Source organism: Fukomys damarensis, unplaced genomic scaffold (assembly GCF_012274545.1).
Source record: "Fukomys damarensis isolate Sample0158 unplaced genomic scaffold, DMR_v1.0_HiC HiC_scaffold_37, whole genome shotgun sequence".
Classification (NCBI taxonomy): Eukaryota; Metazoa; Chordata; class Mammalia; order Rodentia; family Bathyergidae; genus Fukomys; species Fukomys damarensis.
This window is the reverse complement of record NW_022900949.1, coordinates 40,889,000-40,904,981: the sequence shown is the minus strand read 5'-3', so window position 1 is coordinate 40,904,981 and position 15,982 is coordinate 40,889,000. Positions and strand designations below refer to the sequence as shown.

The following is a 15,982-nucleotide window of genomic DNA, read 5'->3' as shown; positions in this document are numbered from 1 at the left end:
ATATATATATATATAGTTAGCTAAGGGTTTGTTGAATTTATTTAATCTTTGAAAGAACCAACTCTTGGATTCATTGATTCTTTGTATTGTTTTCTTCATCTCCATTGCATCAATTTCTGCTCTGATATTTATAATTTTCTCCGTATGGGCTTTGGGCTTGACTTGACCTTTTTCTAGAAGCTTGAGGTTCAACATTAGGTCATTTATTTGCACTCACGTAATTTTTCTAATATGCAAATTCACCATTATAAATTTCCCTTGTAGGACTGTTTTCCTTACAGCCCGTAAGTTATGGTAAGTTGTATTGGAATTATCATTTAATCATAGAAACTGTAATTTCTTTAATTTAATCTGTGACCCATGGGTTGTTCATGGGGGTGTTGTTTAATTTCTGTGTGTTTATGAAATTCTTATTTCTTTTGCTATTGATTTCCAATTTCATTGTACTATGGTCTGATAATATGCATAGGATAATTTTTTTTTTTTTTTTTTTTTTTTTTTTTTTTTTTTAAAAAAAATGCTGGCCCGACTCACTTTGTAGCCCAGAATGGTCTCAATAGTACTCCTGAGTGCTGGGATTACAGGCTTGTCCCACCATGCTGGCTTTGCATGGATAATTTGAATTTTTTTTTCCACTTACCTAATTAAGCATATTCTATGAGGTAATTGTAGTCTGTTTTGGAGAATGTCCCCTGTGTAGCTGAGAAGCATTTGTATTCTAACTTTGTGGGTTGAAACACTCCATAGACATCTACTAAGTCCATTTGTTCATAAGTTTGGTTTAACTCTGATTATTTCATTGTTGATTTTTTTTTCTAATTGATCTGTCTGTTGGTGACAGAGGGGTATTGAGGTCCCTCATTATAATGTATTAGTGTTTATTTGGTTTTTCATGTCTGCTAATATTTGTTTTATACAGTTGGGTGCCCTGCCATTTGGCACATATATTTTTAGGATTAGAACAATTTTAGGATTAGAACAATCCTCTTGGATTGTTCCCTCTACAAAGGTGTAGTGACCTTCTTTGTCTCTCGTAATCAGTCTTGGCTTGAAATCCACTTTGTATTCAAATAAAATAGCTACCCTTGCTTTTTTCTAGCTATATTTTGCATGGAGTATTGTTCTCCATCCTCTGATTTTCAGTCTATGACTTTCTTTTTGAATTAAATGTGTTTTTTTGTTTGTTTGTTTTGTTTTGTTTTGTTTTTGAGACAGGGTCTCACTATGTAGTTGAAACTGACATGGAACTCACTGTGTAGCCCAGGCTGGTCTCGAACTCACAGCAATCCTCCTGTCTCAGCCTCCCGAGTGCTGGGATTACATTAAATGTGTTTCTTATATGCAGCATATTGTTGGATCTTGCTTCTTGATCTATTCTGCTGGTTTGTTTCTTTTCTTTTGATTGGTGAATTGAGACCATTTACATGACAGTTGTAACTGATATGTATTGACTTACCCTTGTCATGTTACTTACCTGTTGCTGGTTCTGTTTTTATCCCCTCAGTTTAATTACTTGCCTTGTCTGGTGGATTCATTCTGTTGAAGTTCATGGGGTCATAGCCCTCATTATCTGTTTTTAGAATGTCCTTCAGAACATTTTAGAGTGCTGTTCTGGTGGTCATGAGTTTCTTCAGGTGTACTTTTCTGTGGAAGTATCTTATTTCTCCATCAGTTTTGAAAAGATAGTTTTTCAGGGTACATCAGTCTGGGTTGGGGGTTGTTTCCTTTAGGGCTTGAAATACTTCACACCAAGCTCTCCTTGACTTGAGGATTTGTGTTGAGAAGTCTGCTGTGATTCTGACGGGCATTCCTTAGAGGTGATTTGTTTCTCTTCTCTAACAGCTAAAAAGTATTCTGTTCTTGTGTTGGATTTTTGGAATTTTGAGTGCCTTGGTGAAGATTTTTTTTTTTTTTTTTTGATCATGGGTAATTAGAGTGCCTGTATGTAAAATTCTTTTTTCTTGTTTTGATAGTTTTGTGCCATTACTTCTGTGAACAGATTTTTTTATGTTGTTTGCACTATCTCTTTCTTTTTCATTGACTCAGATCAATCTTATATATTATTATTCTTTGCATCATCTAGCAGCTGCTGGATTGATTTTTAGGGGTCTGTTGCAATTTTTAAGAAATCTTTGGGAAAGATTATGCAAACTTTTGGAAAGTGGTGAAGAAGACAAGAGGGAAAATATAAAGGAAGAAATAAAGAACAACAGATAATTAAAGAAGAAACAAAACAAAACAAAACAAAAACAAGAAAAGAAAAAAGAAGAAGTCCACTCCAGGGTGTGTCTCTTCTGTCCCTGGTAGGCAAAGTGGGCAGACAGAGCCCAGATCCATGTTGATTAATCCCAGCAAGCCAGTCATAGATTTATGGTGGAGTAGTGGATAATCCTGCAAGCCTGCACCTTTAGTTCCACTAAAGTTCAAGCTGGTTTCTGGCTGTCAGGCTGGAACCTGATTTGTTTTTTGTTTTTGTCTTTGTTTTGGTACCGGGGATCGAACTCAGGTCCTTGCTCTTGCAAGGCAGGCAGCGGAACCACTGAGCTAAGTCCCCGGCCCGTGGAACCCAATTTGTTCAGCCTGCAACACTCCATATGCCTTCTGCCAGCTTGAACTTGACTTCTTGATCTCCTGCTGACTTGACCTGGGTTTCACTGTATCCTGACAGTGGGAGCTACCAGATGGAGCCAGCCATAGATCCTCTGAGTTCTGAGGTCAGTTGGCCTCTCTCCAATATAGCTACCTGGCAGTTGCCCACTCCTGGGTGACATCTGAACCCAAAATAGCCCATCAACCTCCACGGTTCACTTGGTCCACTGCTGTGCTCCACTGGTGCATCTCTCTATGGAGGCCTCTGGGGTGGTTAGTAGATACCGTGCTTCAGCATGTTCTAGCCACCTCTCCCACACGGCAAGCTGGGGTTTAGGGAGAAAGTGATGCTTGCCACCTCTTCTTCTGTGTGGAGTTCTCTCTCTTTGCTCTCCCTATGGGCTTCAGTTCTCATTTCATATCTTTGCTGTGTCCTGAGGGCCCACTTGCCTCCTTCTTCACTTGTTCGCATTGTTACATATTCCTGTGTCTGGACACCAAATCTCAGAGAGACTGTTTCTTTGCTGTTCACACTCCACTGTATTCCCAGAAGTCAAAAACTTCTGAAGATATGTTTACAACCCTTCCCGGGAATTTTGTCTAACATGAACATCCACCTGTCAAGGGAATCAACCCATCCCTGGTATCTGTAAAATAGTCTTTTTGGTAGCTATCTGGTTTGTAGAAAAAGGCAGAACTTTTTTCAGATTTTGTTAGCCTGAGACTGAGTAAAACAAGGACAGTGAGCTCAAGGAAATTCTGATTATGAGACCCATAGTTCTGTATCAACCTTTTTCTCTGAAAGACCCATCCATTTAAATGGAAAGGGGACTCACTGCTTTATTTACTGTGAATGAAACCTCTTTTAAGTTTATACTTTTAGAATTGTTGTAAGGCAATTTTCTGTGTCAATCTAGTCAGGGTTTGTTGTTGTTGTTGTTATGGAATAACATTTTGTTGAAAAATGAGTAATTCTCAGATTTAATTATATTTTTCTAATACTTTATCCTAAAAAATATTCACCTGTACAGCAAGGTTGATTTTACATGAACATGCATCTATCAGCTGCCTTGATTCTAACATCTTTACTTGCTTTGTCACATACATTACTCATCCCTCAGCAGAAAAGCCAGCAAACTTCTTCCCAAACTTCAAAATTGTAATTATTTCTGTCACAAGTTCAACTCTGCCTCTGTAAGCAGAAAAGCACCCATAGATAATACATAAATGAAAAGGTATGGATATGTTCCAATAATAAATTCTTTATTTAAAAAATAGGTGGAAGTTTTCTGCCCTCTGCAGTAACTCATCTTATTTTGGGGGGTATATTTTCTGAGTATATAGCAGATACCAGTATACTTTCCCCTAAATAATACTCTGATGTTCATATCTTGAGCTCTGGAGTTTGGTGTTCATTTATAGTTTTTCAGTTTAAAATTTATGTACAATAAAATGCACTAGTCCCATGTGTGCATTTTGGTTTGACAGATCCATACACAAATAGTCCAAAATTCTCTCAAAATATAGAACATTGCTACCATCTCAAATGTATTCTTTGTACCTCTCTATGGTAATTCTTACCCACACCATCACAGGCAACTACTGTTTTCATTTATTTACAATAGGTTAATTTTACTTTTTCTAGAATTTTATATAAGTGCAATTGTATAGCACATAGAGTTACTAAAACTAATGACATTTTTACAATATGATCCTTAAACTACAAACTTTATTCTAGCCTTATGTCATTCGATTTTGTTTTCTTGCTAATTTGTTGTAGCTGTTCTTAAAGATCTAATCCAGAACTTCAAATTGCATTTAGGCATCTCTTCTTAGCCTCCTTTTAGTCTTTAGTCTTTCTCTTAGTCTCCTGTGACAGTTTTCAGTCCTATCTTGTTCATAATCCTGCTTCTTTGAGGATTACTAGTTATTCTGTAGATTATCCCTCAGTTTAATTTTGTCTGCTCTTTTCTTGTCATTTTTGACCGGACAGCTCAGAAATTATATTGTGTCATTCTCAGTGCATCATATCAAGGCTTTCATCATGTCAGTATATCTTATACCAGTGATGTTCATTCCTTTTTATTGCTGAGTAGTGTTACATTTTACAGAAACACCAGTGTATCCATTTTTTTTTTCTCTTCATGGGTAAGTGGTCTATTTCTAATTTTTGGCTATTATGAGTAATGCTACTATAATGAATCATGTACATTTTATTTGTAACTTTTTTGTTCCATTTCTCTTCAGTAAAATACCTAAAGATAAAATTGCTTGAATTGTGGGGTAGGTATATGGTAGGTTTTTATTTAAAATATCTGCTATGGGTTCCACCGCCTGCCTGGCAAGTGCAAGGATCCGAGTTCAATCCCCGGTATCAAAAAAAAAAAAAAAAAAAATCTGCTATGCTGGATCTTTTGGGGTGGGGTATCCGAGATCGAACTTGGGCCCTTTAACTTGTGAGGCAACAGCAGAACCACTGAGCCAAATCCCTAGCCCATTAGATCTTTTCTAAAGTGGTTTACCCTTTTGTATTTTTACCAACAAAGTGAGATTTCCAGTTACTCCAGAACATGCCAACACTTGAAATTGTTTGTTTAAATTTTAGCTATTTGGTGAATCTTTATTTCAAATATTTTAATTAATTAATTAAATGTATTTATTTTTGAGACAGGGTTTCAAGGTCTTACTATATAACTGAGGCCTTGAAGCGCTATATAACTGGCCTTGAACTTGCAGTTATTGTCCTGTGTCAGCCTCCCAACTGCTGGTATTACAAGTGTGCACTACCTTGCCCAGCACAAATTTTTAAATTTATTTCCCAAAGTTCTGTTTTTAAAATTTCAAATTTACAGAAAAGTCAAAATAGCACCATGAACACCTGTATGTTTATAAGTTGTTAACATTTTGCTGTTTACTTTCCCTTTCATTTGCAAATGTATAGACAGAGAAAAGAGAAAGAAGTGTATGTACTATTGTTCTGAGTCATTTATGAATATATTTAAGGCATCATGACTGTTCACTTCTTGGTACTTAGAGATATAGTTTCCAAGACAAGGCTGTCTTTTTGCATTTATACCATTAATAAACCCAAGAAATTTAACATCAGTGTAATAGTATATCTAACCCAATTTGTACCTGGATTTTTCTGTTTTTTTTTCAGTTAAAGTTCTGTAGAGCTTTTTCGTTTTTCATACTTGAACCACACATTGCATTTGGTTGTCATGGTAGCACTGTGCCTTCACTGAAGGGTCTATGGAAGGAGAATTATGGGGGATCAAGAAAAGAAAGACAAAGAGATATAAAGCTGGGGCCAGGTGGGGCCTTTCCTCCTGATGGGAGAGAAAGACTGCCAGGCAACCTCAGTGTGTTTATTTATAGTGTAGAGATAAGGGCAGTGCAGGGGGAGGTGAAAGGGAGTGCCTGTGAATGGAACAGGGAGAGTGGCTGGGGTCTGCTGGACATCATGATTGATGGTTTTATGGCAAATGAGTACGGAGGAAGACTGAGAGGAACAACAGAACAATGACTGCTCAACAACTGGCAGGAGAGGTGTTGACTTTATGTGGAAAGGCAGGTCAGGGAGAGAGGAGAGAGAACAAAGAAACGAAGGTCCTTTTATTGGTTTTGGGCTGGGCTCTTGATTATTTATGAAGAGTAGGCTACTTTTAACCTATCACAGGCCAGGTTGCCTTTTATGGGCTCAGTCCTGCCGAAATTTAGGTTTAACTTCTCCAACCGCTGTGGCCTTGTGGGGAGGGAAACTAAAGATAACAGCATGAGGTCATTCTAAGAGGCATGAAGAACCAGGAAAATGCAGCCTGTGAGAGCGGCATCAGGTCCCTAACAAAGACAGTCTTCTTCTTAGTGAGGCTTTTACCACACCATCTTGTCACCTGTTCTCCCATGGGGCCCTGCCTTGTTCATGGGAGGAAGTGAACAAGATGCATGTTCTTCTTCCACTCTGGGCCCTGCCTCATCCATGGGAGGAGATGAGTTAGGCCTGGCCATAGTGATCTACAGTGCAGTGCTCCCAACCTCTCTAACCTAAAATGCCTTCCTCCTCTCACTTTTCATGATATTAATATTTTTGAAGAGTCCAGTTAGAAGAAAACTTACTCAGAACAAGAGGCTTCCAACAGAGAGCCCATAGGCCAGGTACAGATAAGTTTTTGGTCTGTATTATAGATGAAATTTTTAATTTATTGCCAGTATTTTCTTTTTATTTCTCAGTTGTGTTTTGTTTTGTTTATGTAATATTAAAGATTGACCCCAGATAGGGCCAGGGATTTAGCTCAGTGATTCCGCTGCCTACCTTGCAAGCACAAGGTCCTAAGTTTGATCCCCAGAACCAAAAAAAGGATTGACCCCAGAGCCACATACCTGCTAGGCAAGTGCTCTGCTACTAAGATACAGCACTAGATTTTTTTTTTTTTAAAGAAATAATCTCAGGGCCAGGGATGTAGCCCAGTGGTGCCTTGCCTTCCTGGCTAGTACAAAGTTCAGTTCTCGGTACTGAAAAGAAAGGGAAGAAAGGATCTCCTTAAGTGGCTCTAGCTAGACTCAAATGTGTGATCCTTATAGGTGAGAGTATAGGCATGTACCACCACACTCAGCTTTCTTTTCTTTACCTGTGTGTGTGTGTGTGTGTGTGTGTGTGTATTCATTCATCACTGTGATCCTGGGAATCAAAACTAAGGCCTCTGACAAATGCTGGGCAAATGGTCTACCATGGCCTTATTGCTAGTATTTGAATAGGAAATTTTAAGTTGTACTGGGTCACGTTCTACATGAATGAATGTAGATGGTTTGTGAGTAACAGGTCATCTCTTTTAGTACTTGTCAGTTTGTACACTATTCAGCACATGAACTGTGGAACTAAAGATTTTTTTGGCTGTACTCACTTACTTTGGGTAGCAGTCACTCTGACAGAACATAAAATCACATGAATTCATGCAGCAATAAAAGTATTCTCTTGCCTAGTCCTCAGTCTACATTTCTCCAAATGAAAATTTCTAAGTTTAAGATGGAATTCCTTAGTATTCTGATAGTCAGTTATCTCACTGGCCCCAGGCTGAGATCTCTGTTTAAAATTTAATAGTAATTTTTTTTCTTCATCAGACTTATTGGCATAGTTACTTTCTGATTATGGCAGGTAATTTTGGTTAGTAAGTATATGTATTAGCAGTATTGGCTATCTGATAAGAAATCTCTATTATCAAAAGGCGATCTATCCTCTGACTGTCTAGAAAGGGGAACAGTGAGGGCTAAATTAAAAAAGACAACAGAGGCTGTGTAATTTCAAAGTATGGCGTGGGGGCGGGAGGTCATTGCCTCAGAGTGGGCAAAGACAAAGACTCTCTCTGAGCTAGCCATTATTTATTGGGTACACACAATAAATGAAGGGAGTATCAGGTGACCTAAGGGGCAGCAGTAATTGTGCAGATATTGTGCTGATAAAGATCTTAGGTCATGAGGTTCTTAAGTTGATAGGGGCATAAGGAAAGCATTCTTAATGGTAGTAGGTAGGATGTTTTAAGCTGTTAAGGAATTTGTCCCTTCCCAGGTGAAACCTTTCTTTTACCACTGGGTTTTCAAGGAACCAGGATGTCTTCAGCTGACGTAGTCTTGCCCTTGAGTAGCACAGCATCACAGGACCACTAAGGTCTCATCTGTGACTGGAGGCAAAAATGGAGTTATGTTTTGGCAAGTCATAGCCAGCCTATAGGTAGAAGACTGAGCCTAATCAGAATTTAAATGTGAAATGATTTTTCCTCAAAATTATGTAGAACAGCTCCTGACATTATTTATTAATTACCTATTATGTGGTGATTTTCTTAGAGTTTTCTCTTTTAGTCATCAAAACTGATGAGTTAGAAACTTTATTATACCTTTTTTACATATGAATAAACTGAAACTCAGAGTGGTTAATGATGTGTTAGGCCAGTCAGATACAACTGTATTACTCCACAAAATAACCTCTGAGGCCTTTGTAGCCCTTTAAGTTTCACAGTCCTGTTAAAGTCAACACCTATGATAGGAAGGTGGCAGCATGTGACTTTACAAATGAGATACTGGAGCCATTAAGGCAGCTAACAGCCCTGTGGGTACAGCTGGGGAAATTGGCACTATGATTTAGGTAATAGTTTTTACATAAATTGTGGAAAACTTTTTTTTTTCTGGTAATAGGGGTCGAACTCAGGACCCTGTGCTTGCAAGGCAGGCGTGGTGCCACTGAGCTAAAACCCTGACCCTTGGAAAACTTTTTTGAAACAATATTATCTCAAAAACTTGGCATTTGTCCTGTCTACTGAGGTACATAGAGGTGCAGAGATGACTGGCCTTAGGGGAGAGCATTTGTTTCAGACAGCCCTTAGGTTTCCACTTAAAAATGGGGAGCAGTCTAGTATGGGACCACCTCTATCGTATAGTCACAGATTGAGATGAACATGGCTGTTGTGTGTTTCCAGCAACTGTAAAAGTCATCTTTTTCTCTTTGTGTATACCCTGTAGGAACAGCTTTCTCAAGTCCTGGATGCCATGTTTGAAAGGACAGTCAAAGTGGATGAGCATGTCATTGACCAAGGAGATGATGGAGACAACTTTTATGTCATAGAAAGGTAGGAGATGGAGTTTTGTAGTTATGTGGCCATTCTTAATAGATTCATGTTATGAGGCAGATGATTTACCCCATCCTGTGTTTAGCCCAGAGAGGTGTAATGCTAGGTGATCAAGACTTCCAAAGGCTTGCAAGGGACTACTGCCCCCTGCTGTCCTGAGTTTTCACTACAGCCCATATTTGTACCCACCTTTCACAGTAGAAAATCTCTTGTATAGTTATAAAGTGAATATAGGATATGCTTTATAAACATACTGGCCAGTGTTCAAGTGAACCAGTTTACTGAAGAACAGTCATGATACTGTAATTCAATTTGGATCTTTGAATTCCAGCCTAACTTTACACATCAGTACTCTGTCCTCACCTTTATACCTCTAGCCTCTTCTGCTGGCTCTGTTTCAGGTTTAAGCCACACTGGAAGAGGTTAAATGGGTTTGACCTGCCCATGTTACTGTATCTTATCCTGTTGAGTTGAAAGTATTCTCTTGGATAAGGGGAGCCTTCCTGCTGATGCCTTTCAGTCCTGAATGGAGCACCTGTATGAGAATTTAAACTAAAAAGACGCTGTTTAACCCAATATTTTCTATTAATCTGTTGAAGTAATTTCAGAGTTACAAACTTGCATGGATAGTACAAAAAATTCTCATAACCTAGCTTAATATTCTATCACATTTGATTTATCAAATTATTGAGAGTTAGAGGCACAAGATCCCTTCATAGAATTACCTCAGAGTACATTTTTTAAAAGTAAGAACTTTCTCTTAAGCATAGACCAATTATAAAAACCAGAAATCAGCATTATTCACTTTTGTGTCTAATACACAGATGTTATTCAAAATGTCCTATTTATTTCTTTAATTTTTTTTTTTTAATACCCAGGGTTTGAACTCAGGTCCTTATGCTTGTGTGGCACGCTGCAGAACCACTGAGCTAAATCCCCAGCACTTCTTTGATTTTTGAAGTTCTTTTAATCTTTATCAGGTAGCTGTACTAGATTCAGTTGGTTCCCTTTGTGTTGAGCTTGTGTTTGTTTAGGTTTTGAACAGAAAACACTCTTACTCCTTGGGTAACCTTTAGGTCCTTGATACCTGTGACTATTAACATTAAAGGAAATGCTTTCATTTATTTTGTTTTTGTTTATTTATTTTTTGGTACCAGGGATTAAACTCAGGACCTGTGCTTGCCAGGCAGGTGTGGTGCCACTGAGCTAAATCCCCGGCCCAGGAAATGCTTTGTTTAAGGAATAAGAATATTATAAATAATATCTTCTCAAAGGAAAGATATTTTAACTTATGCTAAACCTTTGTGTACAGAAATTCTTTCTTTTTGGTACCAGGGATTGAACTCGGGTCCTTGTGCTTGCAAGGCAGGCCACTGAACTGCTGAGCTAAATCCCCGGCCCTTGTACACAGAAATTCTGTAAGTGCTGATAATTTTTAAAGTTATGTCACCACTTCCAGAAGCCACCACAAACATTCTGTATACTTACTCTGCCACTAAAACAGGTCCCAGCAGGCACTTGGCACCTGCACCTGTCAAAAACATAGAAATTGAGGTGCCTGTCTATGAAGGAATTAGTTGTTAACACGTTTAGATGAGGGCTTATCCTTTGTATGCAGTGAAAGTGAACGGCTATCATTCATGTAAAAAAATAAAATAAAAAATGCAGTTTCTGACTCATTGTCCAGTCAGGGAAGCAGACCATTAAATTACATAATATGATGGAAACTATAGTGATAAGAATACATCCTGTTGTTTAGAGGAGTACTAGAAGAGGTGCTCTCTGCAGTGCTGCTGCTAGAAATGGTGTGCACCTTTCCAAAAGTCAAATAACCAGTGTCTCCTGGAGAGGACAGGCCCTAGCTTCTGCTATGTCTATAGCATGGCCTTCTGCCATGGTCAGCTTCCCTGTTGAGTGGGAATTGAGTGATATCTCCTTACAGGCATTTTTTGCAAAAAGAAAACTAAAAATGGTCCACTACTTTATCCATAATCTGGATTGTATTTCTCCATTGCTTTATCCATGTTTTGAGGTAGACCCCTCAAAGCCTCAAACTTTGGCTCAGATGTCAAGACTGATGACAGTATGTATATGCTCTAAGTATGAGAGGATTTATTGCTTATATCATGAAGCTTTTGAAAGAGCAGGGCAGGTTCACAAATAGGTCCAAAGGTGAGTTGAAACAGCAGGGAGAGATGACTTGCCTAGGATCTTAGGGTGTCTAGAAGGGAGGGCAGAATAAGAATATTCTGGCACATGGCCCGGCACTATATTATTTGAATGCACCACAGAGAGAATATTCAAGCATTTTTATGAGCTTTCCCAAATATGGGGAAGAAGAAAAAAAGGAGGATGAGTGATAGAGCTCTAAAGCTGTCAGAAACCAAGTATCAAAATTTACACATATATATTTTACGTTGGGTCATATGTATTTTTTTTTTGGCAGTAGTAGGGATTGAACCCATGAAGGGGCTGAACCACATCCTCAGTTTTTTTGTTTGTTTGTTTGTTTTTGGTACCAGGGATTGAACTCGGGTCCTTCTGCTTGCAAGGCAGGCCACCGAACCGCTGAGCTAAATCCCTGTTCCCCCTCAGCTTTTTTGAAACAAGGTCTTGCTAAGTTGTCCAGGTTTTCCTCAAACTTGTGATCCTCTTGCCTTAGCCTCATGAGTAGCTGGAACTTTTGTTTGTTTGTTTGGAGACAGGGCCAAACTTTGTAGTCTTACTATGTGGTCCAGGTTGGCCTTGAACTCACTCTGTAGCCTGGTCTGGCCTTGAATTTGTGATGATCCTCTTGCCTCAGCCTCCCAGAAAGCTGAATTACAGGCTTGCACCACTGTGCTTGGCTCTGGTTAGTTTTTGTTTTTGTTTCTATTTCTGTTTTGTTTTGTATTTTTGTTTTTGAGACAGGGTTACCCTACGTAGTTCAGTCTAGCCTTAAACTCACTGAGTAGTTGGAGCTGACCTCAAACTCGCAGCAAGCCTCCTGCCTCAGTCTAAGTGCTGGGATTACAGGTGTGCACAACCATGCCCAGCCAGTTGGTTATTTTTGAGGCAGGCTCTCACTATGTAGTCCAGACTAGCTTTGAACTTGCTTTGTGGACCATGCTGGCCTCTCTTGTCTTTAGCCTCCTGAGAGCTGGGATCTGAGGTTCGTGCCACCACTCCCAGTACACCTTGTTTTTATGTTATCTTTTTATTTTATTTTTTTCTGTATCCAGGATCGAACTTAAGACCTTGTGATTGGGGAGGCAGGCATGGCACCACTGAGTTAAATCCCCAGCCCTATGTCATTGTTTTTAATGACTGCATAATACAGATATAAACATATTTAACCTTTTCACCTCTTGTTAGCAGAGTAAATTATTTGTAATTTTTGCTGTTATAAATAGTACCTGGCAAGTGTCCCTATGATTAAGTCTTTTTCAGCTTAATTAGAAATGGAATTGTTGCATCAAAGATTTCTTTGTCTCTTTAAGGCATTTGCTATAGGTTAATTATCTTACAGACACTTTGGAAAGTTGATGCTTGCCTCAGTATTGTATTGAGAGTGCTTGTTTCTCCAAATGCTTGTCAGTTCTGAATATTTTTCCTTAGCAGTCATTACAGTCAGTAGGTAGATGATTACATATCATTTACTTCATTTTGTTATATCCTGATTTTCAACAAACTATGAAAGAAAACCCATACAGGCATTTCAGTACCTGCAGCAGAGCACTTGACAAAATTCAATACCATTTTATGATAAAAATGCTCAACAAACTTAAGGATAGAAGGAACTTTTTCCAAATTAACTGAAGACATTTATGAAAAATCCAAAGTGAACATCCCACTTAATAGTGAAAGATAAAATGATTTTCCCATGAGAATAATAAAGGATGTGATAACCATTTCCAGTCAGTCCTAGTGAATACACTATGGCAAAAATGAAGGAAGGGCATATAGCTTGGAAAGGAAGAAGCAAAATTCTTCAGGTAGCATGATCTTCCCTGTAGAAAATATCAAGAATGCTACAAAAATGCTATTAGAACTTAGAGCCTGGCAGGATCACTGGGCTTCAAAGTTAAAATGCAAAGATCTGTTACATTTTGTATATACTAGCAAATTTCTTTTGGAAATCCTCTGATGTTTTATGTTATGTGCACTTACCAGTTCTTAAATTTATTATCAGAAGTAATTAAATTGTTTCTTGTCATTCTTCCAGGGGAATCTATGACATTTTAGTAACAAAAGATAATCAAATGCGTTCTGTTGGTCATTATGACAACCATGGCAGTTTTGGAGAACTAGCTCTGATGTACAATACCCCGAGGGCTGCTACCATTGTTGCCACCTCTGAAGGCTCACTGTGGGGATTGGTGAGTGAAAAAAATGGTTCCCCTTATGTGGTTTTCTTTTGGGCCTGGGCCAATGGGTGGTTGGTTGGAGCTATCTTTAAAGCTAGTTATCTGAAAGACATTGTGAAAGGTCTCATGCAAGTGTTTTTTTTCCCATTATTTAAAGTGGTTTATCAGTGCTGGGCATGGTGGTGCACACTTGTAATCCCAGCACTCAGAAGGCTGAGGCAGGAGGATCACTGAGTTTGAAGCCAGCCTGGGCTACATAATGAGACCCTGTCTCAAAAAAACAAAAACAAGGTGATTTATCAGTGAACCATTTGGTATAAGTTATAGAAGCATGACTGGGTCTTATGACCAGGTACTAGCATTCAACTCTTACTTTTTGTTTTCACCAGACAAATATAGAGAGAGTGAGAGATATGATAAATCTCCATGCAAGAAGCAGCCTAGCAGCTGGGTATAGTGCTTCATGCAAGTCCTATAATCCCAGGACTTGGGGGGCGGAGGCTGGAGGATTATAAATTCAACTCCTGTCTTGGGCTACAAACAAACAAAAAACACTTTTTTAGGTAGTTGTAATGGTGGTGTACACCTATAATCAAGGCACTTTGGGAGGCTGAGACAGGAGGATCAGAAGTTCAAACCTATCCTGGCAATTTAGCAACTTCTTAAGAACCTATATTAAAGTTTGTATTTATTCATTCACTCACGTATTTGAGTCAGGGTCTCACTATGTATTTCTGGCTATCCTTGAACTCACTATGTAGCCCAGGCTGGCTTTGGACTCACAGTAATTAGGCCTGCTCTATCGTATTTGGCAAGTGTTAAAAAAGGGCTAGAGATGTAGCCCAGTGAGAAGGCCCTGGGTTCAATCCCCAATACCGAAAAGAGAGAGAGAAAAGGAGGGAGAAAAAGAAAGAGAAAAAGAAACAGAACAATGCACATAACTACAAAAATACATATTCTTCACAAGCCTGTGGAATGTTCACCAAAATGGACCATATCCTGAGATATAAAATAAAATTTAAATCTAAAAGAATTGAAATAGGGCTGGGGATTTAGCTCAGTGGTTCCAGTGCCTGCCTTGCAAGTGCAACGACATGAGTTCAATCCCCAGTACAAAAAAAAAAAAAAGAATTGAAATCAAAGTATGTTCTGTAACTACAATGGAATAAAACTGGAAATCAAATAGATAACAAAAATCTCCAAACACTTAGAATTTAAATAATAAATTCTTAAGTAATCTCTGAGTCAAACAGTCTCAGTGGAAAGTCTCAATGGAAGAATTTTTAAATATAGTAGAATAGCTGGGCATGGTGGTGCATGCCTATAATCCCAGCACTTGGGAGACTGAGACAGGAGGATAGCTCTGAGTTTGAGGCCAGTCTAGGCTATGTAGTGAGTTCAAGGCCAGCCTGAATTACTGGCAAGACCTTGTCTCAAAAACAAAAACAAACCCACAGTGGACTATAAAATCACCCATCTTGTGCCTAGGGCATGAGATATGGGCCTAAGAGAGTGACTTCTTCAAAGCCTGGGATGGGTGGGTGGGTAGTAGCACCAGTTCTTTGTGGCTGTGGTGCTGCTTATGCCCTTCTTTCTGAGACTTATTTTCCTAACACTCTTGCTCTGCCCTCCCACTTTGTAGTCTTTTCCTTTGTGTTTTTTTCTCCCTGCTTTCTTAATTAAGGTCAGTGACCCATGGAGATACCTCTGGGCCTGTGCCTTCTCTTGCTTCATTCACTTGCTTTGCAAGCTCAAACTCTCCCCAACATCAGGAATGGAGCTTCTGGAGGGTCCTCTGCATCTACCCTCTTGTGTTTTGCAAGGCCTTGTCAATGTCTGCCGAGGCTAGAGCAGGGAGGACAGGCACTCTCACTGAGTTTCTCAAGCTGGGTCCTGCATTCCTGCTCTGATAGCAGCTGCCATCCTCATTCTGTGGTTCTCCTTTCTCTTGGTTTGAGTGAAGGTCAGTACAGACATTCCTGGGGAGTTCCTATGGTCACAGGATAGCACTTTTTCCCGTGGGAACCTCAGGGCTGTTTAATTTCCCTGTGAACACTTGGTTCCAGTGGAAGTTTCCTCTTCACTGTTCTGTTGGAAACTTCTCCAAGGTTGGGTTGATGCTTTGTGCTTTTTCATACCCTCCACAGCCAGAGCAGCTGCCCTTGAACAGTGTGAAGAGAGTCCTGAGAAATGAAAGGCTGCCTAAAAGGGCTTGGAACCCTAAGATACAAGTCCATCCCTCCCTTCCTTTAGGTTTTTCTAAGACAGGGTCTCTCTGGCCTTGAACTTACTCTGCAGCCCAGGCTGGCAAACTTGCAGTGATCCTCCTGCCTCAGCCTCCAGATGCTGAGATTACAGGCACACCTACCCCAAGTCACTTTAAAAGCCACTTGTTTTCTTTTCAGCTATAAAGTTTGCTATTATAATGAT

General features: G+C 39.2%; 1 protein-coding gene across 1 annotated transcript in view; it reads left to right on the top strand.

Annotated features, from left to right (window-relative positions):
- Prkar2a (protein kinase cAMP-dependent type II regulatory subunit alpha) overlaps window positions 1-15,982 on the top strand; it is an 81,963-nt gene that overhangs the window by 54,104 nt on the left and 11,877 nt on the right. The window contains exons 7-8 of the mRNA XM_033759678.1: window positions 9,100-9,206; window positions 13,411-13,564. Of these exons, the coding sequence (XP_033615569.1) occupies window positions 9,100-9,206; window positions 13,411-13,564 (261 nt within the window). The remainder of the gene's footprint in view (window positions 1-9,099; window positions 9,207-13,410; window positions 13,565-15,982) is intronic.